At 46.8% G+C, this 26,793-nt stretch overlaps 1 protein-coding gene and 1 non-coding gene across 4 annotated transcripts in view; one reads left to right on the top strand and one right to left on the bottom strand.

The window, feature by feature from the left end:
• LOC120916295 (beta-1,4-galactosyltransferase 3-like) overlaps positions 1–26,793 on the top strand; it is a 123,797-nt gene that overhangs the window by 50,625 nt on the left and 46,379 nt on the right. The window contains exons 1-2 of one of the 3 annotated variants that reach the window (XM_040327187.1): positions 21,613–21,738; positions 21,868–22,543. In XM_040327187.1, the coding sequence (XP_040183121.1) occupies positions 22,285–22,543 (259 nt within the window). In that variant the 5' untranslated portion in view covers positions 21,613–21,738; positions 21,868–22,284. Of the gene's footprint in view, positions 1–21,612; positions 22,544–26,793 lie in introns of those variants that run through there. The other 2 variants (XM_040327186.1, XM_040327185.1) reach the window with 2 other exon arrangements.
• On the bottom strand, positions 12,058–12,129 carry TRNAG-UCC. Its single transcript has one exon. It is a non-coding gene; the product is annotated as a tRNA-Gly (tRNA).

Below are 26,793 nucleotides of genomic sequence, written 5' to 3' on the forward strand. Positions count from 1 at the left end.
GGCGGCGATCAGTGATTTTTTTTTGTGACTGCGACATTATGGCGGACACATCGGGCAATTTTGACACATTTTTGGGACCACTGTCATTTTCACAGCGAAAAGTGCTATAAATATGCACTGGTTACTGTGAAAATGACCATCTCCTGTATCATGTCTGCAGTCTCTGACCGTCTCCTGCATCATGTCTGCACTCTCTGACCATCTCCTGCATCATGTCTGCAGCCTCTGACCATCTCCTGCATCATGTCTGCAGTCTCTGACCATCTTTTGCATCGTGTCTGCAGTCTCTGACCATCTTTTGCATCGTGTCTGCAGTCTCTGACCATCTTCTGCATCGTGTCTGCAGTCTCTGACCATCTTCTGCATCGTATCTGCAGTCTCTGACCATCTCCTGCATCATGTCTGCAGTCTCTGACCATCTTCTGCATCATGTCTGCAGTCTCTGACCATCTTCTGCATCATGTCTGCAGTCCCTGACTATACCCTGCTGTCTTTGACACTGAATACTATGTGTGGCCCCTTTGTAGTGATGAGGGCCGCACTTAAGGCCCCCTATATCAAGAAAGTTGACCACGACTTCTTTACTATAATCTAATTGTTGATTTTTGTTCTACTCCTATGATGATAAATGAGGACCTGAAGGCAGCTGATACCAGTTGCTTAGTTGATGGGTCCCAGTGGCGAGGATCACGCCCAGGTTGCACACATGGACTGAGAACATCAGATTTCGTATTCCTAAGGTTTAAACCAGCTAGACGTGTTTGCTGACATTCTGACGTTGGACTCTCTGCCCTCAAGTTACTAAAATTGATTGTTTGAGCCAGTTGGAGTTATCCTCTCTTTTGCCGTAAGCTATAAGCTACTAAAGGTTCACTTTAACCACTTAAGGATCCCTCACTGTACATATACGTCATTTCTTTAAAGATGGATATCTCGGTAACGGCCGCAGCCACTGCCACAACCGAGGTATCCATCTTTTCAGTCAGCGGTCCTCCAAACGATAACGGTGGTCTCCGTGGCGGATTCGTTGCGAGATCACCGTTATCGGCGGCGGGAGAGGGCCCGCTCCTCCCGCCGCTCTCCTGCACCCTACACCGCTTACCGGAGCCGTCGGCAGTGGTGGAGGCGATCGGGTCCTGTGTCCTGCTCGGCTGGGATACGAGTGAGGGGGAAGATGGCCCCCACCCGTCTCCATATTAAAGCAGGGAGGAAGCGACGTCAAAACGTCACTTCCGCCTATGCTTCTTAAAGGGACATTTTCTTGTTATTATTTCAAATTACAAATGTATTTATTTATTTTTTGCATTTTAGGCTAAATATGGGATCTGACGTCTTTTTGACCCCCAGATCTCATATTTAAGAGGACCTGTCATGCTATTTTCTATTACAAGGGATGTTTACATTCCTTGTAATAGGAATAAAAGTGATACTTTTTTTTGTGTAAAAATGTATAAAATAAGAAAACAATTTTTTTTTAAAGTGCCCCGTCGAGCTTGCGCGCAGAAGCGAACGCATACATGAGTAGCGCCCACATATGAAAACGGTATTTAAACCACACAAGTGAGATCTATCACCGCGATCGTTAGAGCGAGAGCAATAATTCTAGCTCTAGACCTCCTCTGTAACTCAAAAGATGCAACCTATAGAATTTTCTAAACATCGCCTATGGAGACGGGCGCAATTTTGAAGCGTGACATGTTGGGTATCATTTTACTGTGCGTAACATTATCTTTCACAATATAAAAAAAAATTGGCTAACTTTACTGTTGTCTTATTTTTTTTAATTCAAAAAAGTAAATTTTTTCCAAAAAAAGTGCGACTGTAAGACAGCCGGGCAAATACGGTGTGACAAAAAGTATTGCAATGACCGTGATTTTATTCTCTAGGGTTTTAGAAACAAACAAACAAACAATAAATATATATACACACTATTCGTCCTATTAATAGATACCACACCTCCTATTGACCACCAATCCTGAGGTCATATTTATTTTCAATGATGGCAAAAAAAAAAAATTGCCCCTGCTGGCCATCCTAAAGTCTAAAGGACAATAAACTGGCCCTTTGTTTAAAAAGTTTGGAGACCCCTGGTTTAGAGGAAAAGAGAGGTTTCTTCACAGTAAGAGCTGTGAATATGTGGAACAGACTCCCTCCCGAGGTGGTTCTGGGCAGCTCAGTAGATTGCTTTAAGAAAGGTCTGGCTACTTTCCTAAATGTACAGAATATAACTGAGTACTAAGATTTGTAGGTGAAGTTGATCCGGGGAAAATCCGAGGGGGATCAGGAAGGAATTTTTTCTGCTGGGGTTTTTCGGCTTCCTCTGGATCAACTATGGGTATAGAATTGTGTATATGAGATTGTAGTATTATTATTTTATTTGTTTATGGTTTAAGTCAGGGGTCTCCTTACTTTTAAAGCAAAGGGCCAGTTTACGGTCTTTCTGACTTCAGGGGGACCGGATTCTGAGCAGTTGGGGTAGAAAATGCCCCAGGGCCGAGCATCAGTGAGAATAAACGTGGCCCCAGTGTTGGTGGGCAGTAGGAGGAGTAATAGTGCTCCATCATTGCTATTAGTCTAATGCCGCGTACACACGATCATTTTTCGGCATGAAGAAAACTTTGTTTTTCAAAAACGTCATTTAAAATGATGGTGTGTGGGCTACACATCATTTTTCAGGTTCTGAAAAACGTAAAAAAAAAAAAATCGAACATGCTGCATTTTTAAACGTCTTTTTAAACAATGTCGTTTTTCAGGTTGTAAAAAATTATCGTGTGTGGGCTAAAACGACGTAAAAAACCCGCGCATGCTCAGAAGCAAGTTATGAGACGGGAGCGCTCGTTCTGGTAAAACTACCGTTCATAATGGAGTAAGCACATTCATCACACTGTAACAGACGGAAAAGCGAAATCGTCTTTTACTTACACGGAATCGGCTAAAGCAGCCCAAAGGTGGATGGAACTTCCCCTTTATAGTGCCATCGTACGTGTTGTACGTCACCACGCTTTGCTAGATCATTTTTTAAAAACGATGGTGTGTGGGCAACGTCGTTTTAATGATGAAGTTGGGAAAACTTCGTTTTTTGGACATGCTGAAAAGCAAAGTTATTTTTCATGCCGAAAAATGATCGTGTGTACGCGGCATAAGAAATCGTGCCCCATTGTTGGTGCCATTGGAAGGAACAGTGCCTCATATCATTGGGAGCAATACTGCCCCAAGGGCCGGATGAAGGCTAGCAAAGGGCCACACCCGGCCCTTGGGCCGCAGTTTGGAGACCCCTGGTTTAAGTGGATGGATTAGTGTCTATGTAACCCTTTATTTGGCCACTAGCGGGAGTTAAAAGCTCCCCGCTAGCGCTCGAAAAACGCCGGTAAAGCGCCGCTAGTTTTTAGCGGTTCTTTACCATCGTTTTTCGGGTGCAGGCAGTGTGACAGGGCACTTAGGTTTGGGGGTCGGGGGCGCAAATCACTTGCCTGATGCCAGGCAAAAACTGGCTCCTAAATTCAAAGCAAATTTATCAAGCCTTGGTGCCAGTGGACCAAAAATTTCTTGTCATATGTTGGTGAATTTTTTCCCCCCAAGATTTGTGCACGGTGTAATTAGCATGCTAAAAAAGAAAAGGAAAAAAAAAAGACAGATAAAATAAATAGAAAAAACATCTATAGAGGGTTCATTAAATGACTGGGTAGTATAGGAGAAAACCGCGGATAATCACCTTTTTATATGCATTCCTTTTATATGTAAATATTTCGGCGTTCTCTTTTGTATGTATAGGCCGATCGTTTAATTGCACCTGCTCTTCTTGAAAGGATTAACGAACAAACCTGTAAAAATGCAGCGTCATAATCTTAATGAGACTGCAGAGGCAGGCTGTGTGTCATTAGTGAGTGATTCCCAGTAATGCCGTCTAAGCCTTCTGTGTGGTGTGCCCGCCTCATGCTGGGAGCAACACAATCGGCACTCAATGGGAATAAACTACTGTATACAGGAGTACAGCCTGTGACTGACACGTCCCGTATGTATTGGGTGTCGTGGTACATTCTGGAAATCCTAAGGGGAAGCTGTGGGTTTTGGTCAGTTTAATTTAGTTTTTTTCCCTACTTTTATAAACTGACCTTTTATACCATTTTCTATTGCTTGAATATGGCCCCTTTCACACGGGGCCGACTGCAGCTGCAATTCGCTTGCTCAGCGAGGGGGGATCTCTCTGCTGATCCGCGCTTAGCAGGTGGAGGACAGGTCCGTGTCCGCTTTTGCATGCTCTTCTCTATGGATGGCTGGATGTAAACGGACCGCCTGTTCGTTTACACTCGACTGCCATTCGATCCGCTGGATGGATGGGGAAGACTCCTTTCGCACAAGGTGGACCCTGTAATCTGCATCTGGGGCTCTCTCTGCTGATCCCCGCTGATGGGGCAAAAGACGACAGGTTTGTGTCCGCTTTGCATGCTTTTCTCTATGGGGAGCCTGGATGTAAACTGACTTCCTGTCCGTTTTACACTCGACTGCCATTCGATCCGATCTGCTGGATGGGATCCCCACACAAGGTGGACCCCATAATCTGCCTGCTCAGCAGGTGCTCTCTCTGCTGATTCCTGCTAAGCAGGCAAATGAATAGGTTTGTGTCCGCTTTGCATGCTCTTCTCTATGGGGAGCCTGGATGTAAACAGACTGCCTGTCCGCTTTACACTCCACTGCCATTCGATCCGCTGGATGGAAGGGGAAGGTCCCTTTCACACAAGGTGGACCCCATAATCTGCATCCGCCTGCTCAGTAGGGGATATCTACGCTGTTCTCTGCTGAGGCCCGTGTCTGCTCCACAATGCAGAGAGGACAGGGACACATCCCTGCTGTTCTCTATGGGGCAGTCAGATAGAAAAAAGACATAAGTCCATCTAGTTCATCCATAAAAATAAATAAAATATCATACAATCCCATATACCCAATTCTATACCCACAGTTGATCCAGAGGAAGGTGGAAAAACCCCAGCAGCGCATGATCCAATTTGCTACAGCAGGGGAAAAAATTCCTTCCTGATCCCCTAAAAGGCAATTGGATTTGCCTTATTAAAGGGGGCTCCCAGATTCCGATCAGCCCCCGACAACCAACGGCCAGGGTTGTCGGGAAGAGGCCCTTGTCCTCATCAACATGGGGACAAGGTGCTTTGGGGTGCAAAGCACCAAACCCCCCATGTTGAGGGCACGTGGCTTAATATGGTCTAGGAGGGGGGCGCTCGCTCGCCCCCTTTCCTGACCTGCCGGGCTGCTTGCTCGGATATGGATCCTGGGGGAACCCCACGCCATTTTTTTTTTTTTTTGTGTGGGGGTTTCCCTTAAGATCCATACCAGACCGAAGGGTCTGGTATTATCCTGTGGGGGAACCTCATGCAATTTATTTTGAAAAAAATTGCGGGGTTCCCCCACACGATTCTCCGCACACGAGTCGCCTCGCAAGTCGGATCATCTTGATCCGACTTCTGATGTGACCTCAATTCAAATCAATGGGTTCCCATAGGGAACCATTGACTTTTGAAAAGAGAAAGAAAAACGCGTCTGAAAGCTAGCGCGGCGAAACGTGCATTGAATTCAATGCAAAACACGAAAAAAACGATGCTTTTTTCCCTGGCGTCTGTACTAGCTTTACAGCCTGTTTTTTTAACCCGTCCATGGGAATGTAGCCTTGGGATGAGGCTGTGGGAGTATATTATATTACAGATAATGTGCAGTCACATCAGTCCCTGCCCTGAAAGAGAATACAATCTAAGGTCCCCAGATTCTACGTATACACATATTAGGACCAATTTAAACAGGAACCATTTGATCTACCAGCATGTCTTTGAAGTGTGGTAGGAAACTGAGCATGCATTGCAAGCAAATTGAGAACATGCAAACTTTATGCAGATAGTGTTGGGGTAGAACCAATGACCTCAGTGTTCCGCAGAAGTGCTAACCACTAAGCCACTGTGCTCACGCTATAACATAAGTTACAAGCTTAAAGTGAAACTCCATGAAAGAAATTTATTTTTTCTCATACTGTACATCACAGGACACAGAACGAGTCATAATCATGACTACCTAGATTATGCACCACCTATAGATGATTGGACACTGGCAGACCAGACAGGAAGTCCTATCCCTTACATAACCCTTCCTACTCGGGAAGCTCCTCAGCCATGATCTTGATGGTGATGGCCACTGAAGTCTCACTACATGATTTTACCGGAGTCTTGAGTGATTCCAGCAGGGATCAGGGTGACTGGTAGGCTGGATCCATTTTCTGACGGCTGGGATACTAGGACTCTACCCGGGCCCCCCCCACACTCGAGAAGGAATTCTCGTTGGGGAGTGTTGACAGTGGAAAATCCCTCCTGCCGAGCAATTGTCTGCTCCCGGCGCTGGGGCGGGCGGGGGAAGCCATTCCCACCAGGAGAAGACCGGGAATATTTCTAGCAGCTAAAACAGCCTCTAGTGATAATTGCAAGTGAATCCAGCAGGCTGGTTGTACCCAAGCTGATCGATCAATCAACTTTGTGCAATCAGCCTGCTTTGGTCGTAGAGACTATGATGAAGCCCTGTTAGGTGAAATGCGTTAGGGGGGACGGTTCAAGGCTGGAGACTGTTGGTGCTTGTTGGTTTCCTACACCAATGTTTCTCGACTCCAGTTCTCAAGTGCCCCCAACAGGTCATGTTTTCAGGCTGTCCCATTATTTTGCACAGGTGATTTAATCAGTTTCATTGCCTTAGTACCGTATATACTCGAGTATAAGCCGAGTTTTTCAGCACATTTATGTGCTGAAAATACCCCCCTCAGCTTATACTCGAGTCACCTTTTTGCACCTGAATTTGGGGATCCCAAACTTGGCATACATGTAGCCCGACTCTTCCTCTACAAGTGTGCAAAGTTTGTTGACCGGGGAGCACCGATTTTTCAAAGCCGGACACCCCTTCCATAGACTCCCGGTACCAGCAGGTCGTAGGTCCCCTGGACCCGGAACTTGCCACACATGTAGCCCCTTTTCTCACCTACCAGTGTGCAAAGTTTGTTGTCTGGGGAACCTACGACTGGGGAGCTCCGATTTTTTTTTCAAAGCCGGGCACCCCTTCGTTAGACTCCCATGTTAAACGTCAGTCTAGTCATGGGCACAGAGAGGCATGCACATGGGCACAGTGAGGCATGCACATGGACACAGGCATGCACAGTGAGGCACATTGAGGCATGCCGATGGACACCCTAGGCTTATACTCGAGTCAATACGTTTTGCCCTTTTTTTGTGGTAAAATTAGGCGCCTCGGCTTATATTCGGGCCGGGTTATACTCGAGTGTATACAATAATTAGCCCAACTGTTTCTTCTGAGGGAAATCCTGAAAACATGACCTGTTGGGGGTACTTGAGGACAGGAGTTGAGAAATGTTGTCCTTCACAATGAACGTAGATATTGGCGTTGGCTTCCCTTTTGTTCTGCATTGAGGTTGAAATGATGTTGAATGCATTGCTGAGCTAAGGCTTTTTTTTTCTTCAAGTTTACTTAATTCTAATGCCGCGTACACACCATCACTTTATGTGATGAAAAAAAATGACGTTTTTAAAAACGTCACTTTAATTGACTGTGTGTGGGGGAAAACGTCGTTTTATGTCTTGTAAAAAACGACCAAAAAAAATTGAAGCATGCTTCAATTTTATGTGTCGTTTTTCAAAAGTGCACTTTTTACTTCACAGAAATTGACCGTGTGTAGCAAAAAACGTCGTTTTTTAAGACGTTTTTTCATCCACGCATGCCCAGAAGCTACTTATGAAGGGAGCTTCAATGGTAAAACGTGGTGGAACGTAACCTCGCTTTGCAAGATCATTGTGAGAAAAACGATGGTGTGTATTCAACTTCGTCTTTGAAAATTGAAGTTTCAAAAACGTCATTTTTTACTTCACAGAAAGTGTCGTTTTTTTTCATCACATAAAGTGATGGTGTGTATGCGGCATTAAAGAAACTGAATTTTTTTTTTTTTTTAGCTTCTTTAAATATCAAGAACAAAAACCAGCTCCATAAAACGGTTAGAGAAAAATGTGCTGGTCGAGCTAAAGAGAGTTTACCTTCTCCTTTCATTTAATGTGCCCGGCTCTGCGCAACTCATGCGTTAAATATTAATCAAGTTTCAGTGCTTGTTAGAAGCAGAGCCCGCTATCCAGGTCAGTGCATACAGCCTGTTCACTCCCCTAATAAGATTTTTCAGCAGATGTTGGCAGGAGGGATAATCGGGCAATGCTTCTGGTTTTATGCCCGTCTCCTTTTCCTGGGATTTAAGTCTGAAACCTAGAATAATGTTATTATCAGCCAAGCAGATTCATCCAGAATTGGGTGGAAGGTGAAAGTCTTGACTGAGGGACCTTTTCAAGTGGATCGACACCAAAAAAATACGAATATAACATTTTACAAGCTTATCAGTCCTTCAATGTGGTGGCTGCAGTCGTTTTTTTTTTTTTATTCTTTCATTTGCAAGTCCTACGCGTAGCACACTTCCTGTCTCTTTTAACCACTTCAGCCCCCGGAAGGATTTACCCCCTTCCTGATCAGAGCACTTTTTGCGATTCGGCACTGCGACGCTATAACTGACAATTACGCGGTCGTGCGACGTGTCACCCAAACAAAATTGACGTCCCTTTTTCCCCACAAATAGAGCTTTCTTTTGGTGGTATTTGATCACATCTGCGTTTTTTTGGGGGGTTTTTTTGCACTATAACAAAAGAGCAACAATTTTGAAAAAAAAAATACTTTTTGCTAGAAAAAATATCCCCCCAAAAAATATATATAAAAAAAACAAATTTCTTTCTCCGTTTGGGCCGATACTTATTCCTCTACATATTTTTGATTAAAAAAAAAATCACAATAAGTGTATGTTGATTGGTTTGCGCAAAAGTTATAGCGTCTACAAAATAGGGGATCGTTTTATGGCATTTTTTATTTTATTATTATTATTTTTTACTAGTAATGGCAGCGATCTGCAATTTTTATCGTGACTTGCGACATTATAGAGGACACATCGGAAACTTTTGACGCTATTTTGGGACCGTTGTCATTTTATATAGCGATCAGTGCTATAAAATGCACTGTGCAAATCCACCCGTGCCCTTTGATAACGTCATTTATGACGAAACATGTCAGTGCGGAGCCACACACTGACGTTACTGCGTTCAACGTGACCCCGGAAGCACGGGCCAACGTCCTATTTTATCTGTTCTTGTGAACTCGCAAATTTTATTTGTATAATATATTTTTTTCTATTAAAACTGAGGAAGTGGTTAATGGTATCGCACTCGCGTCCCTCTCTTTTTTTTTTTTTCTGGTTTCTCCCCTGACAAGTTTGAGTCCGCCAGTGGATCTTCTGATTTTATCAGAGGGAGGAATAAGTTTTAAAGGGACACAGAGGACGGAGGCAAGGAGCGGAGGAGTTCTTATACCTGTGATCCATCAAGACCCTGCAGATGGTTATATCTGCAAGCCCACATGACCTTGCTTACACAGGAGGTCATACGTGTCCAGTAAGGGTGTTTATAATTGTTCCTGGTTTATCCCTCAAGGAACGGCTTTCTTCTTCCATCTTGGTGACGGTGGATCTACCTCTCAACGTTACTTTCACGTTTTCATTATTTATTATCACCTTTGGACTTTTTTAGCATTGGGACTCAATTCTTCTGTATATAGGCTCACTTATTTACATGCACACAGTGTTTGAGTTAAGAACATTCAGTTGACTACTCCTTCCATAGACTGTGTGTTACTGTCTATGATTATTTGTTGTTTGCACTATTTTACTTAAACGTGTAGAATTATTTGATGGTTCTACACTATATATTTAGTGGGAATGCTCAATAGCATTCCCAGTATTGTTGTTCGTTTTTTATTATTCTTAATTTTAATTGTATTATTCCGTACGTTTTTTGGCTCTGCGTAACTTCTGCATACTTTAAGCTATTAAAACCATTCAACTTTTAAAATGTTCAGCTCTATCAGCTAATGATAGGACTTCTTCAACTTTTTTTTTTTTTTTTCTACTACCGTGTTTCCCCGAAAATAAGCCCGGGTCTTATATTAATTTTGGCAGCCAAAAACATGGTAGGGCTTATTTTCGGGGTAGGGCTTACTATTGTGTGGACTTCTCTACCCCTCTCCCTCTCTGCCTGACAGGAATCCCGTGTGAAGTAAAGTAAAATGTATTGTGTCAGGTACCTTATTATAGTGCTGCTCCTGGCTTCCATAGCCTGCCTGAGCTCTCTTCCACGAGCCAAACTTTGCAGAGGGAGGGGGGCCGACATCCCCCACTGACAGGAGAAGGAGATCTGAGTGCCGCTCTGGGCTTTCTATAGCCAGTTTGAGCTCTCCGCCGAGCATTGCAGGGGAAGGGGGGTGGCCATCCCCCACTGACAGGCAGGAGAAGAAGGAGAGAGTGCCGTTCTGGGCTTCCATAGCCCGCCTGTACAATCTTCCGCAAGTCAAGCATTGCAGAGGGAGGGGGGGTCGAGATCTCCCGCTGACAAGCAGGAGAAGAGGAGGAGACAACCACGTCGAACTAGGTCTTATTTTCGGGGTAGGGCTTATATTGCAGCCCTCCCTGAAAATCCTGCTAGGTCTTATTATCAGGGTAGGTCTTATTTTCGGGGAAACACGGTATTTATACTTTTTAAAATATATAGCTTTTTAACACTTTTTTTTAACATTGAAGTCAACGAGAGCATGCTTCAAATCCTTAAAATCTTCCTCCGCTCCCAAAAGTTTCAGCTCCTTCATACTTATCTACAGACGCCAAACAAACTTTAAAATGTTCACAAAATATTCAGCTATCCGGCTATATCTTTTCAGTTCTTCAGATTTAGGCTCTGTTCACACCTAGGCATATATACGCCTGTAGTGCAACGCCGCAGCCGCCCTTGAGACGCTAGAGGGATGATTTCACATTGCCCTCTATGGAGATGGTTCACATCTCCACGCCGAACGCCGTACGCCTGCCGCCTGAAAACAAGTCCCGGACCTTTTTTTCAGGCGGCTTTCGGCGTTCGGCATAGGAGATGTGAACCATCTCCATAGAGGAGGGGGTACAGCTGCATTCACAATCGCAGCGTTTTGTCGCCGCAAATCGCGGTACAAAACGCCGCAATTTGTCGCCGCAATTCGCGGGACAAAACGCCGCGATTTTGTACGCCAAGGTGTGAATGCAGCCTTAGACATTAATGGCTGTGTGTTTAGTTATTTTGAGGGCACAGCAAATTTACACTGTTATTACACAAGCTGTACACTGACTACACAACATTGTAGTAAAGTGTCATTTCTTCAGTGTTGTCGCATGAAAAGATAGAAGAAAATATTTACACAAACAAGGGTTGTACGTACTTTTGTGGCATACTGTATGTGATCTCCCGCACACAGAGGGGTGTACTTACTTTTGTGAGATGCTGTGTGTGTGTGTGTGTATGTGTGTGTATATATATATATATATATATATATATATATATATATTGTGGTCTATAAGTGGTTACATCACACATGCCGTGTGCTGAGGTATGCAGCAATGAAGGATTTTTGTATTTGAAACTTTAATGTAAATCTAGACAGTTGAGGGGGTGTAATATTCCTGCTGGATGGAGTTTGCGCTTCCCCTTACTTTCAATATCGCCCCAATCGAGGCGTGATTTTGCCACGATTGTTGCCTGACAAATCGCAAGACTGCTTTTGGGAATCGGGCGTCCCGTCATTTTTGTTTGTGTGATTTGTCAGGTGACAATATTGTCCCGTGATTGGGGTGCCATTTGAAAGTAACGGGATCACACGTTTTGCGGCAATTCGGGAAATTGCAGTAATTCCGCTCGCGATCGGGAATGCCTAGGTGTGATCGCAGCCAAAGGTAAGCGTCTTCTATCAGTTGCTGGGTTCTCCTTCTATAGATTCTGGGGGAACATTTTCTTCCTCAAACATTCCACACATTCTCATCATTCTTTATTCCACTGCTAATAATATACCCCGCATTGACCTTGTATAGCGCTTTTCTCTCTAAGGACTCCAAGTATTGGAGATGGCGTTGGCCGGGAATCGAACCCGGGTCAGCTGCTTGGAAGGCAGCTATGCTTACCACTGCACCACCAACGCAAAAGTAGCATGTCTTTGTAGTGTGGGAGGAAACCGGTGTACCCTGAGGAAACCCACGCAAGCACAGGGAGAACATGCAAACTCCATGCAGATAGTGTCCTGGTCAGAATCTGAAACAAGGACCCCAGTGCTGCAAGGCTAACCCCTAAGCCTCTGCGCTGCCCATATGCGGCCTCTGTTCTCTAAGGCTCGCCCCCGCTGAGCGGGGTAAATCACCTATGTTCAATTAAAGTGCCTTCACAAGAAATCCAAACTTATCCTAAACTATAATATATAACACTCCTATAATAAAACGCACCCAAATAACAAAAAGGGGTACAGTGGTCCCTAAATTAGCAACACAATGGAGCTAAATATTCCATTCACCCTTAGGCCTCATTCACACGGGGGGGTATGAATCCGTACCCCATAGGAGGACCGCGTTTACCGGAATGGGGATGCACTGGTGTTCCCAGCATGCCGTGTAGGCAGTCCCATTGCTGTCAACTGGGGTGCAGTGACTGTACCCAATGTGACACCTGTGTGGGTGCCGGTGCACGGCCCCGAACGCACCTAGGGTGCGTCCGCACAACTGCACCCACATGGATGTCCTTTTTGGGGTTAATGCAGCCCCCACACAGGGTACAGATTCATACACCCCATGTGAGTGAGGCCTTGGACTTCTCCATGAAGGACCTCACTGGTGGGAAGAGTTCTCATTTCTTCAGCAGAGAAAGCCTAAAGAAAGCTGGAAAGACTCCTCCCACCTCTGAAGACAAAAAAAATTCCAACCTCCTCAAAGTCCAACACACGCCTCAAAAATATACCGGCCTCCAACCTCCTCCTTATAGCCAGTCCAACACACGCCTTAAAAAAATACCGGCCTCCAACCTCCTCTTATAGCCGGTCCAACACACGCCTTAAAAACATTTTTATAGCACTGATCGCTGTGAAAATGACAATGGTCCCAAAAATGTGTCAAAAGTGTCCGCCATAATGTCGCAGTCATGAAAATAAATAAAATAATAAATTACTAGTAAAATATATATATATATAATTAATAAAAATGCAATAAAACTATCCCCTATTTTGTAGATGCTATAACTTTTGCGCAAACCAATCAATATACGCTTATTGCGATTCTTATTTATTTTTTTACCAAAAATATGTGGAAGAATACGACGTATCGGCCTAAACTGAGGAAAAAATATGTTTTATATATTTTTGGGGATATTTATTATAGATATTCATTATAGAAAAAATATAAAAATATTGATTTTTTTTTCAAAATTTCGCTCTATTTTTGTTAATAGCGCAAAAAAGAAAAAACGCAGAGGTGATCAAATACCACCAAAAGAAAGCTCTATTTGTGGGGAAAAAAAGGACGCCAATTTTGTTTTGGGAGCCACGTGGCACGACCGCGCAATTGTCAGTTAAAGCGACGCAGTGCCGAATCGCCAAAAAGTGGCCTGGTCCTTTAGCTGCAAAATGGTCCGGGGCTTAAGTGGTTAAAACAAAAAATGTATTCAACCCAGCGGGCTAAACGGGGAAAAAAAACTGACCGCTCAGGTCTAAAGATCTGAGGTTAGTAAAGCGATCTCCCCTGTTGTGCTATTGTGTTCTGACAGGGGGATGCCCCCCTTTGACAGAAGCTGTCCGTCCGGCTGTTGTACATCCGGGCCGAATGTAAGCCGGTTTCTATTGAACCGGACGCTGCCGTCCGAACATTCGGCTTGTGTGTACTACGTTTGAAAGTAGCTAAAAAATGAACAATGGCAGCTCCTTATTTCCACGTATTCTCTATACATTGTTCTGAATAGCAGGCGCAGCTGCACTGACAGCGCTACGGTACTGGTCTTGGATGACGTATGGCGTTGACATATCACGCACTTCTCCTCTATGACCTTTCTCCCTACAGGCCGCAACAACCAGCCGGTGAGGAGCACACCTCTGCAGGGAAAACCTCCCATTCTTCTATCCCCCAGAATCCATCTCCACCCATCACCAGCTCACCAAGGCCTGCCCAAGGAACTTTTGTTGTTTGTTTTGAAGCCCCCGAAACGTGTTTGCATTACGATCATTCATTTTATTTGGACTTTTTTTCTGGAGTCTGAAACGGCGGCGTGGAACTCGTACTTTCTCTATGGCTTTTTGCTTTCCTCCACAATGGCACAGTCGGTAGAGGTTTCCTGTCCTCGCCTTTCATGTGGTTTTTATTGGCACTAGGAAGTAGAATAGGAAGCGTCTTCACTTGTGCTGTGCCAGTTTTGCCTTTAGGTAACGTTTTATAATGCTATTGCATCCAGCATCTTTATCACATATGTTTAGGCCTTTTTATATTTTCATCTTAAATTAGACTTTTTTCATCTTTTTCTTAAAGCGGAGTTCCACCAATTTTTTTTTAACCACTTAAGGACCGCCTCCTGCACATATACGTTGGCAGAATGGCACGGCTGGGCACAAGCACGTATCTGTACGTCCTCTTTAAGTGCCCAGCCGTGGGTCACGCGCCCGCGACCCGGTCCCCGTCCGAAGCTCCTTTCCAGGCCCCCCACAATGTGGGCACCCAAAGTTGATCTGTCTCTTGGGTGCTGCCACTGCCATCTTCGGTAAGGGACTCAGGAGGCCTTAAAGCAGGGGTCATCAACCCCCGGTCCCTGGCCCACTACCGGGCCGTGGCCCTTCTGCAGACGGGCCGCGGGTGCGGGCTGCCGTCAAGAGACATGCCGGTGTTGTGCCGAGAATGGTTTCCCCATCGGAATCTGTTCCCAAAGCAGAGGGCTGGAGAGGCGGGGCGGTATTAGGATCATTGGGATTCGTGGGTACAGTAGGCGGAGCGGCAATGCAGAGGGCTGGAGAGGTGGAGTTCTGATCGGAGCCGAGAGCCAGGGGGAACAGATTCCGACGGGGAAACCATTCTCGGCACAACACCGGCATGAGAGCGCTGGGTGGATGGAAGAAGCAAGCGGGCGGTCAGGCAGAGATATCATCTCTCTCCGCCCCCTGCATCACCGCTCTTTTGTCCTTAAAGCCAGTGCTCTGTCTCGGTGTCGGAGGGAGCAGAGAGATGACATCTCACACTGCCCGCCCTGCATCGCCGCTCTCCTGCGGCTTCTCTTTGTGAGAACTTCCTTGTTCAGCGGTGCAGATTGCCTGCCCCCCCCCAGACAGATAATCAGGAATGGCAGAAGGGTGGAGCCAGAAGGCCTACGTGGCGGCAGGCCTACATCGGCCGGTAATTGAGGCCGTGCTTGCTTCTGTGACCTCTTGCCATCTGGTGGTGGCCGTTGGCATTACAAGTAAAACAATTACCGGCCACCGCGGGCCCGCCGCGATCACGCGGAGGTGGGGGAGCACGGAGGGCAAAGGATCCTGTGTCTCCGTCCCCCCCACCTGATCGCATGGCGGGCCCGTGACGGCCGTTAATTGAGGCCACGGCTTTGCAGCCTTGTGAAGTCCCAAGCTCTTCCTTCTGTCAGCTGGCTCCATCTGGTGGTGGCCGTTGGCATTACAAGTTAAACAGCAATTCTAAAATGTAATTTTTCACTATTTAACTGCCATCTCCTTCCCTCTAATTAGAACCCCCAAACATTATATATATTTTTTATTTTAACACCCTAGAAAATAAAATGGCGATCGTTGCAATACTTTCTGTCACACCGTATTTGCGCAGCGGTCTTACAAGTGCACTTTTTTGGGGAAAAATACACTTTTTTTTAATTAAAAAATAAGACAACAGTAAAGTTATCCCAATTTTTTTTTTATATTGTGAAAGATAATGTTACGCCGAGTAAATTGATACCCAACATGTCACGCTTCAAAATTGCGTCCGCTCGTGGAATGCCGACAAACTTTTACCCTTTAAAATCTCCATAGCCGACGTTTAAAAAGTTCTACAGGTTGCATGTTTTGAGTTACAGAGGAGGTCTAGGGCTCGAATTATTGCTCTCGCTCTACCGATCACGGCGATACCTCACATGTGTGGTTTGAATACCGTTTACATATGTGGGCGCTGCTCACATATGTGTTCGCTTCTGCGCGCGAGCTTGGCGGGACGGGGCGCGTTTTCTGGCTCCTAACTTTAAAACATAAGCGGGAGGTGTTGTGTGGCCCTTGACTATAGAAGGGAAGAATTCTAACCTTTCAGGCCGCCTCCCATCAGCAGATTTCTATGCTGGGGAGTGGCACAAGATGTTCAGGACACCAGATATCATTGGTTTATCTCGTCAATTCTGCGTAGTTGGGAAATTCCGTGCCCGGTTCAGAATAACAGGTTTTTTCCTGGGTGGACCCGGCCGCTGAAGTTTGGTTGGTCCGCGGCTTTACTGGCCTGAAGCTGGAACTTTCTCTATGTAATATAGAAAGAATTTGGTGAACCCGTCTGTGTCCGGTACATTGCCAAGTGAAATGTCACATTTATTACGGCCGGTAATCACACCGCCCCAAATTCACATCATCCTTCATCTTTGTATTTGTTAGGCTTCTGTAACATGAACTCTGATTGGTTGTCAGTCTGTTACCTTCTACTCAGTGTGTTCAATGGATAAACCCTGAAGTATGTCCTAGTGCAGGGGGGCTCCAAACTGCGGCCCTTTGGGGCACCATTCCCCCCACTGATTTAAGCAATGGGGCACTATCCCACTCCCCTCACTTTTACCAGCAATGGGGCACTATCCCTCTTCCTGATACCAGCAATGGGGCACTACCCCCCCCCTCCACTGATACCAGAAATGGGGCACTATCCCTCTTCCTGATACCAGCAATGGGGCACTACCCCCCCCCTCCACTGATACCAGAAATGGGGCACTATCCCTCCCAGAAATGGGGCACTATCCCTCCCAGCAATGGGGCACTATCCCTCCCAGCAATGGGGCACTATCCCTCCCAGCAATGGGGCACTATCCCTCCCAGCAATGGGGCACTATCCCTCCCAGCAATGGGGCACTACCCCTCCCAGCAATGGGGAACTATCCCTCCCACCAATACGAGCAATGGGGCTCTATCCCCCCCCCCCCCACTGATACCAGCAATGGGGCACTATCTCTCCCACCAATACCAGCAATGGGGAACTATCCCTCCTACCAATACGAGCAATGGGGCTCTATCCCCCCCCCCCACTGATACCAGCAATGGGGCACTACCCCCCCTCCACTGATACCAGCAATGGGGCACTATGCCTCCCAGCAATGGGGCACTATGCCTCCCAGCAATGGGGCACTATCCCTCCCACCAATACCAGCAATGGGGCACTATCACTACCACCAATACCAGCAATGGGGCACTATCACTACCACCAATACCAGCAATGGGGCACTATCACTACCACCAATACCAGCAATGGGGCACTATCACTACCACCAATACCAGCAATGGGGCACTATCACTACCACCAATACCAGCAATGGGGCACTATCACTACCACCAATACCAGCAATGGGGCACTATCACTACCACCAATACCAGCAATGGGGCACTATCACTACCACCAATACCAGCAATGGGGCACTATCCTTCCCACCAATACCAGCAATGGGGCACTATCCTTCCCACCAATACCAGCAATGGGGCACTATCACTACCACCAATACCAGCAATGGGGCACTATCACTACCACCAATACCAGCAATGGGGCACTATCCTTCCCACCAATACCAGCAATGGGGCTCTATCCCTCCCACCAATACCAGCAATGGGGCTCTATCCCCCCCCCCACTGATACCAGAAATGCGGCACTATGCCTCCCAGCAATGGGGCACTATCACTCCCACCAATGGGGCACTATCCCTCCCACCAATTTGAGCAATGGGGGCTCTATCCCCCCCCCCACTGATACCAGCAATGGGACACTATCACTCCCACTGACACCAACAATGGGGCACTATTTATTCTCCTGACAGGGGCACTACTCCTCCTCCTATCGACCACCAATCCTGAGGCCATATTTATTCTCACTCATGTCAGGCCCGGGACATTTTCTGCCCCCAGCTGGCCACAATCCAACCCTCCTAATGTCTGAAGGACAATAAACTGGCCCTTTGTTTGAAAAGTTTGGAGACCCCCGCTCTGATTCCTCCTGTATTGAATTGCATTGTAACTGTACTGTCTGCCCCCATGTTGTAAAGCGCAGCGCAAACTAAATCCTGTATAATAATAATAATCAGCTGCTGATAGACAAAAGTTTTCCAACATTCCCCCTAACTTGTGTTGAGTGGGAATGGCCATACATGGATTGAAATCTCTCCGCTTCCTGCTAAATTGGCCGAATTTCAATCCTCCTGTGGCCATCTTTAGGAGAGCCCCGCTCACCAGAGCTTACGATCATTTTTTTCATTTTGCCCCTATGTTCATGTTTTTACATAGCAATGGTTGTTTGTCCTGACATTGCATCGTGCGGTCCTTTTCATGTAATCCCCCCCCCCCCCCCACACACAATCGCACTCCCCCATGGATCTCTCAGCGGTGTATATCAGACTCTTGTGCATGTCAAGCTGTCATAGATCACTATTGCAAACCATAAATAAACACGATTGTGCTTTTCCTGATTTGTGGAGTCCAGGAAGTATCCAGTGCGGCATGCAAATTGCAGCCCTATCTGTGTATTCTCATCTCCTTTTATAACACCAATCTGATACATGGAAATATGCAAATATTGGATCGGATTTTCGGTTTTGTTTATAGAGAGTTAAGGAATGCAGGGAGGAACCAATACATGCAACACGCGTTCTCGTTTCCTTGTACATTGCCCTTATGTTACCGGTCCTTCCAGGTCAAAGTCTGTGAAACCCTCGCCTTGTAAAACCACCCATTCCATTTAAAATAGAAATTAAAGGCAAAATGTGTATAGATATATAAAATTAAAAAATATACCTTTCCCCCACTTTTTAGAAGTGATCACATGACCTCTATTCTTAGCTGCATAAGGAGCTCTGAGAGATGGGGGGAGGAGAGACAGCAGTACAGTGATCTTCCCAGTGAATGGCTATGCAGGAGGAGGTGTCAGCAGAAGTCTGATCATTTGAGGAAAGCGGAATGAATTGCCAGCGCAGCCAAGAAACTCGCCACACTCTCATTCCTATTGTAGTCAGTGTGTGTGTGTATGTGTGTGTGTGTGTGTGTGTGTGTGTGTGTATATATATATATATATATATATATATATATATATATACACATGATATGTGGGGGACATGGCTGCATTATGTGGGGGACATGGCTGCATTATGTGGGGGACATGGCTGTAATATGTGGGGGACATGGCTGCAATATGTGGGGGGACATGGCTGCATTATGTGGGGGACATGGCTGCATTATGTGGGGGACATGGCTGCATTATGTGGGGGACATGGCTGCAATATGTGGGGGACATGGCTGCAATATGTTTGGGGACATGGCTGCAATATGTTTGGGGACATGGCTGCAATATGTGGGGGGACATGGCTGCAATATGTGGGGGGACATGGCTGCAATATGTGGGGGGACATGGCTGCATTATGTGGGGGACATGGCTGCAATATGTGGGGGACATGGCTGCAATATGTTTGGGGACATGGCTGCAATATGTGGGGGACATGGCTGCATTTGGGGACACATTTAAAAAAAAGTATCGGTATTCGGTATCGGCGAGTACTTGAAAAAAAGTATCGGTACTTGTACTCAGTCCTAAAAAAAATGGTATCGGGACAACCCTAATACATACATACTTTATGTTGTTAAAAAAAAAAAAAAAAATGTTAGTGCTAGAAAACTCTGTAAAGACCCCAAACTAGTGTGTGTATGTGTATATATTTAGTTTGGAATTTTTAGGAAGTTTTCTAGCATTAAAATTAATGTTAAAAAAAAAAACAAATGTATATATTATATACATACATTTTTATTTTATTTTAAACATAAAATGTGTGTGTGTATGTATGTATGTGTGTGTGTGTGTGTGTGTGTGTGTGTGTATATATATATATATATGTATATGTATATGTATATGTACACACACACACATACTCTTTTATGTTGTTTAAAAAAAAAAAAAAGATTTAATGCTAGAAAACTTCCTAATAATAAAATATATATATATATATATTTTTTTTTTTTTTAAACAACAATTTTAATGCTAGAAAACTTCCTAAAATTCCCAAACTAATATATATATATATATATATATATTAGTTTGGGGATTTTAAGACGTTTTCTAGCATTAAAATGGTTGTTAAAAAAAAATATATATATACATACCTTTTTATTTATTTTTTAAACAACATAATTTAAATGCTATAAAACTATATGTATATAAAATTAGTTTGGGGTTTTTACAAAGTTTTCCAACATTAAAATTCTGTTTAAAAAAAAAAAAAAAGTGTGTGTGTGTGCATGTATATATTATACATTTTGTTTTTTTTTTAAACAACAATTTTAATGCTAGAAAACTTCCTAAAAACCCCCGAACTAATATATATATATACTTTAGTTTGGGGTTTTTAGGAAGTTTTCTATCTTTCTAGTTTTCTAGCATTAAAATTGTTTTAAAAAAAAAAAATGTATATATTATACACACACGTATTTTAATTTTTTTTAAACATACAATGTATATAATAAAAATATACACACAGTTTTATGTTTAAAAAAAAAAAAAAAAAATGTAATGCTAGAAAACTTCCTAAGCACCCCAAATATATATATATATATATATATATATATATATATATATATATATATATATATAAAGTTTGGGGTTTTTTGGAAATTTTCTAGCATTAAAATTGTGTTTTTTTTTTTTTTTTATTTAACATGCAGGCAGACTGGAAGTAATTAATTAGGGCTGCAATCTGAGAACTAGTAATACTGATGTGTAAAATGTAATTGGAAGGTAAAAAGCCCCTGTGAGACGGGGGTCCCCCATGTACTCGGGTATTGGGTTCTCTTTGATGTGTAGGAGAAGTGAGTACTTTCCCTCTCTTTCCCCCATGTACTCGGGTATTCGGTGCTCTTTGATGTGTAGGAGAAGTGAGTACTTTCCCTCTCGGGGGGGGGGGGGGGGGAGACGGGGGTCCCCCATGTACTCGGGTATTCGGTGCTCTTTGATGTGTAGGAGAAGTGAGTACTTTCCCTCTCAGGGGGGGGGGGGGTCCCCCATGTACTCGGGTATTGGGTGCTCTTTGATGTGTAGAAGTGAGTACTTTCCCTCTCAGGGGGGGGGGGGTCCCCCATGTACTCGGGTATTCGGTGCTCTTTGATGTGTAGGAGAAGTGAGTACTTTCCCTCTCAGGGGGGGGGGGGTCCCCCATGTACTCGGGTATTGGGTGCTCTTTGATGTGTAGAAGTGAGTACTTTCCCTCTCGGGGGGGGGGGGAGAAGAGAGGCTCGGTCTGCCAGTCTTTGTTGCTCGGCTCCGTCTCCATGTGATGTTTGGTATTGATGACACGGCACCAATCACATGGAACTCCCCACAGGACAGCCCTTGGGTGGGATCTTCCCCTTTTCATTCCTCTATGTATGTGAACAGTTACCTAGTTGCTGACTGGCTGTGTAATCCCCCCTCCCTCCTTCCTTCCTTTTCTTCTCTCCGTCATCCTGTATGCTTCACTTCCTAGTAATTGCTACAATGTAGCGGGAGGGAAGCGATTGTCTACATCAGAGCTTCAGGTGCCTGGGCTCTTCTCAGTCTGTGATTTACCCTGGAAGTGGGTTGATGGGTGTGCAGCCTCTCTGCCTGGATAACCAACAATCTGCCCTTGCAGCGTGCCTGACCATCCCTTTTCTTTCCTCTTTCAGGATCAGGAACATCTGGGATGTCACAACTCGCTGCTTCGGCTTTCAACGATTCTTCTGGCGAGAGACGATCTCTGTCTGAAATATAGAAGAGACATCTAAAGAGCGAGAGCCGCATGTGCCTTACTTCTCGCTGCCTGGCCTCGTTCCATCCCCTCGGATCTGTGAAGCTTCCTCAGACTCTTCCTCAGACTCTTCCTCAGACTCTTCTCCCTGCTGTACGGAATCCCTTCCTTCTTTTATAAGCATGCTACGTGGAAAAAGGAGATGAGACAGCGGCAAGCCGGAGGAACGAGTGGGAACTTGCTGCTTTCCCAACCCTAAACTGGATGGTGGAACCGTTTTTTTTATTTTTAATTTTTTTTGGTCGTTTTTTTTTTTTTTTCTCTACCTGGGGGGTTTCTGTAAAAAGAAAGAAAAATGACCATCACAAAGGCTCGCTACCTGATGCTCTTCTTCTGCGTGCAGCTGGTGGTGATGGCGTTGCTGTACCGCGAGGGCTACCGGAAGAGGGTGGCGTACTTTTTTGGGATTTTCTACAAACCGGACTCTTTAGTGACGCTCACGCCTCAGAACTCGTCCTTGCCTGGGGACGTTTACGCCAATCTCAGTTTGATAGTCAAGCCGGCCGCGGGTAAGGAGGTGCTGCCATATTGTCCGGAGACGTCGCCGTTTTTAGGTAGGTGATCATACAATCCTGTTGTGGTGGTGGTGGGGGGTAACCATAAGTGTGAGGGGAGTTGCAAGGGTTGCTCTAGATCAGTGGTCTCTAAACTGAGGCCCAGCCAGATGGGGCTCTTTGCTGGTCTTTATCCGGTCCTTGGGGCGCTATTTCTCCCACTGATGGCGATGTTGGGGCACCATTCCCCCCTACCGACACCAGCAATGCCACCATTCCTCCCACTGACACCCAGCAATGCCACCATTCCTCCCTCCGACACCAGCAATGCCACCATTCCTCCCACTGACACCCAGCAATGCCACCATTCCTCCCACCGACACCAGCAATGCCACCATTCCTCCCTCCGACACCAGCAATGCCACCATTCCTCCCTCCGACACCAGCAATGCCACCATTCCTCCCTCCGACACCAGCAATGCCACCATTCCTCTCACCGACACCAGCAATGCCACCATTCCTCCCACCGACACCGGCAATGCCACCATTCCTCCCTCCGACACCAGCAATGCCACCATTCCTCCCTCCGACACCAGCAATGCCACCATTCCTCCCTCCGACACCAGCAATGCCACCATTCCTCCCTCCGACACCAGCAATGCCACCATTCCTCCCTCCGACACCAGCAATGCCACCATTCCTCCCTCCGACACCAGCAATGCCACCATTCCTCCCTCCGACACCAGCAATGCCACCATTCCTCCCTCCGACACCAGCAATGCCACCATTCCTCCCTCCGACACCAGCAATGCCACCATTCCTCCCTCCGACACCAGCAATGCCACCATTCCTCTCACCGACACCAGCAATGCCACCATTCCTCCCACCGACACCGGCAATGCCACCATTCCTCCCTCCGACACCAGCAATGCCACCATTCCTCTCACCGACACCAGCAATGCCACCATTCCTCTCACCGACACCAGCAATGCCACCATTCCTCTCACCGACACCAGCAATGCCACCATTCCTCCCTCCGACACCAGCAATGCCACCATTCCTCCCACCGACACCAGCAATGCCACCATTCCTCCCACCGACACCAGCAATGCCACCATTCCTCCCACCGACATCAGCAATGCCACCTTTCCTCCCACCGACACCAGCAATGCCACCTTTCCTCCCATTGACACCAGCAATGCCACCATTCCTCCCGATGACACCAGCAAAGCCACCGTTCCTCCCGATGACACCAGCAGTGCCACCATTCCTCCCACAGACACCAGCAATGCCACCTTTCCTCCCATTGACACCAGCAATGCCACCATTCCTCCCACCGACACCAGCAATGCCACCATTCCTCCCACCGACACCAGCAATGCCACCATTCCTCCCACCGACACCAGCAAAGCCACCATTCCTCCCACTGACACCAGCAATGCCACCATTCCTCCCTCCGACACCAGCAATGCCACCATTCCTCCCACCGACACCAGCAATGCCACCATTCCTCCCACAGACACCAGCAATGCCACCATTCCTCCCACCGACACCGGCAATGCCACCATTCCTCCCTCCGACACCAGCAATGCCACCATTCCTCTCACCGACACCAGCAATGCCACCATTCCTCTCACCGACACCAGCAATGCCACCATTCCTCTCACCGACACCAGCAATGCCACCATTCCTCCCTCCGACACCAGCAATGCCACCATTCCTCCCACCGACATCAGCAATGCCACCATTCCTCCCACCGACACCAGCAATGCCACCATTCCTCCCACCGACATCAGCAATGCCACCTTTCCTCCCACCGACACCAGCAATGCCACCTTTCCTCCCATTGACACCAGCAATGCCACCATTCCTCCCGATGACACCAGCAAAGCCACCGTTCCTCCCGATGACACCAGCAGTGCCACCATTCCTCCCACAGACACCAGCAATGCCACCTTTCCTCCCATTGACACCAGCAATGCCACCATTCCTCCCACCGACACCAGCAATGCCACCATTCCTCCCACCGACACCAGCAATGCCACCATTCCTCCCACCGACACCAGCAAAGCCACCATTCCTCCCACTGACACCAGCAATGCCACCATTCCTCCCTCCGACACCAGCAATGCCACCATTCCTCCCACCGACACCAGCAATGCCACCATTCCTCCCACAGACACCAGCAATGCCACCATTCCTCCCACCGACACCAGCAAAGCCACCATTCCTCCCACTGACACCAGCAATGCCACCATTCCTCCCACCGACACCAGCAATGCCACCATTCCTCCCACCGACACCAGCAATGCCACCATTCCTCCCACTTTGTCGCAGTAAGTGGGCTTAGCACTATATGACCAAACCCCCGTATTTTTCTGAATATGTTCAGGTGTTTTTAACTAACCTTGCAGGATAAATGTCATTCTTAAATTTGTGCACTGTAATCTGTTTTTCACTATTCCTCCCACTGACACCAGTGATGGGGCACTATTCCTCCCACTGACACCAGTGATGGGTCACTATTCCTCCCACTGACACCAGTGATGGGTCACTATTCCTCCCACTGACACCAGTGATGGGTCACTATTCCTCCCACTGACACCAGTGATGGGGTACTATTCCTCCCACTGACACCAGTGATGGGGCACTATTCTTCCCACTGACACCAGTGATGGGGCACTATTCTTCCCACTGACACCAGTGATGGGGGACTATTCCTCCCACTGACACCAGTGATGGGGGACTATTCCTCCCACTGACACCAGTGATGGGGGACTATTCCTCCCACTGACACCAGTGATGGGGCACTATTCCTCCCACTGACACCAGTGATGGGGCACTATTCCTCCCACTGACACCAGTGATGGGGCACTATTCCTCCCACTGACACCAGTGATGGGGCACTATTCCTCCCACTGACACCAGTGATGGGTCACTATTCCTCCCACTGACACCAGTGATGGGGCACTATTCCTCCCACTGACACCAGTGATGGGGTACTATTCCTCCCACTGACACCAGTGATGGGGCACTATTCCTCCCACTGACACCAGTGATGGGGGACTATTCCTCCCACTGACACCAGTGATGGGGCACTATTCCTCCCACTGACACCAGTGATGGGGCACTATTCCTCCCACTGACACCAGTGATGGGGCACTATTCCTCCCACTGACACCAGTGATGGGGCACTATTCCTCCCACTGACACCAGTGATGGGGCACTATTCTTCCCACTAACACCAGTGATGGGGCACTATTCCTCTTACACCAATGATGGGGCACTATTCCCTCCATTAACACCGATGATGGGGGCACTATGCCTCCCGCTGATACCAATGCTGCGGTACTATTTCTCCCAATGCTGGGGCACTGATAGGTGGCACTGATTTGCACTAATAGTGGGCATTGGTTTGCACTGATTAGCAGCACTGGTGGGCACTATGTGGGACCAATGTTCCTGTAACAGAAGCTGGTTTAGGGCTTTCCTCCTCACGCTGCTGTCGGTGTGAAGAGAAAAGAAAAGCCAATAACCGGCTTCTGTTTACTTCTGTGATCAGCTGTCATTTGGCTGACGGCTGATCATGTGGTAAAGGGATGTGATTGGCCCTTTACCCTGTTGTGTGATCACATAGCGCGCCGCAGGGGGTGCGATCACATGAGGACGTCTAATGACACCCTCTTGGCACTGGCAGTCCGGTCTTTCAGATAAGGCGCGGGTGGAAAGTGGTTAATTGGGTGACAAATTCCATTGAAAATGTACTTGTAAGATTAATTGGGCTCCTCAGAAGCAGTTTGTCGCCGACGCATTACAGCGGCCCAGGGCCCGGAGGTGTGGTATTATTATGAGGGTTATGGTGCCGGCTCATTACAGCGGCCCAGGGCCCGGAGGTGTGGTATTATTATGAGGGTTATGGTGCCGGCTCATTACAGCGGCCCAGGGCCCGGAGGTGTGGTCTTGTTATGAGGGTTATGGTGCCGGCTCATTACAGCGGCCCAGGGCCCGGAGGTGTGGTACTGTTATGAGGGTTATGGTGCCGGCTCATTACAGCGGCCCAGGGCCCGGAGGTGTGGTATTATTATGAGGGTTATGGTGCCGGCTCATTACAGCGGCCCAGGGCCCGGAGGTGTGGTCTTGTTATGAGGGTTATGGTGCCCACTCATTACAGCGGCCCAGGGCCCTGAGGTGTGGTATTGTTATGAGGGTTATGGTGCCGGCTCATTACAGCGGCCCAGGGCCCGGAGGTGTGGTATTATTATGAGGGTTATGGTGCCGGCTCATTACAGCGGCCCAGGGCCCGGAGGTGT

Source organism: Rana temporaria, chromosome 10 (genome assembly GCF_905171775.1).
Source record: "Rana temporaria chromosome 10, aRanTem1.1, whole genome shotgun sequence".
Taxonomy (NCBI): Eukaryota; Metazoa; Chordata; class Amphibia; order Anura; family Ranidae; genus Rana; species Rana temporaria.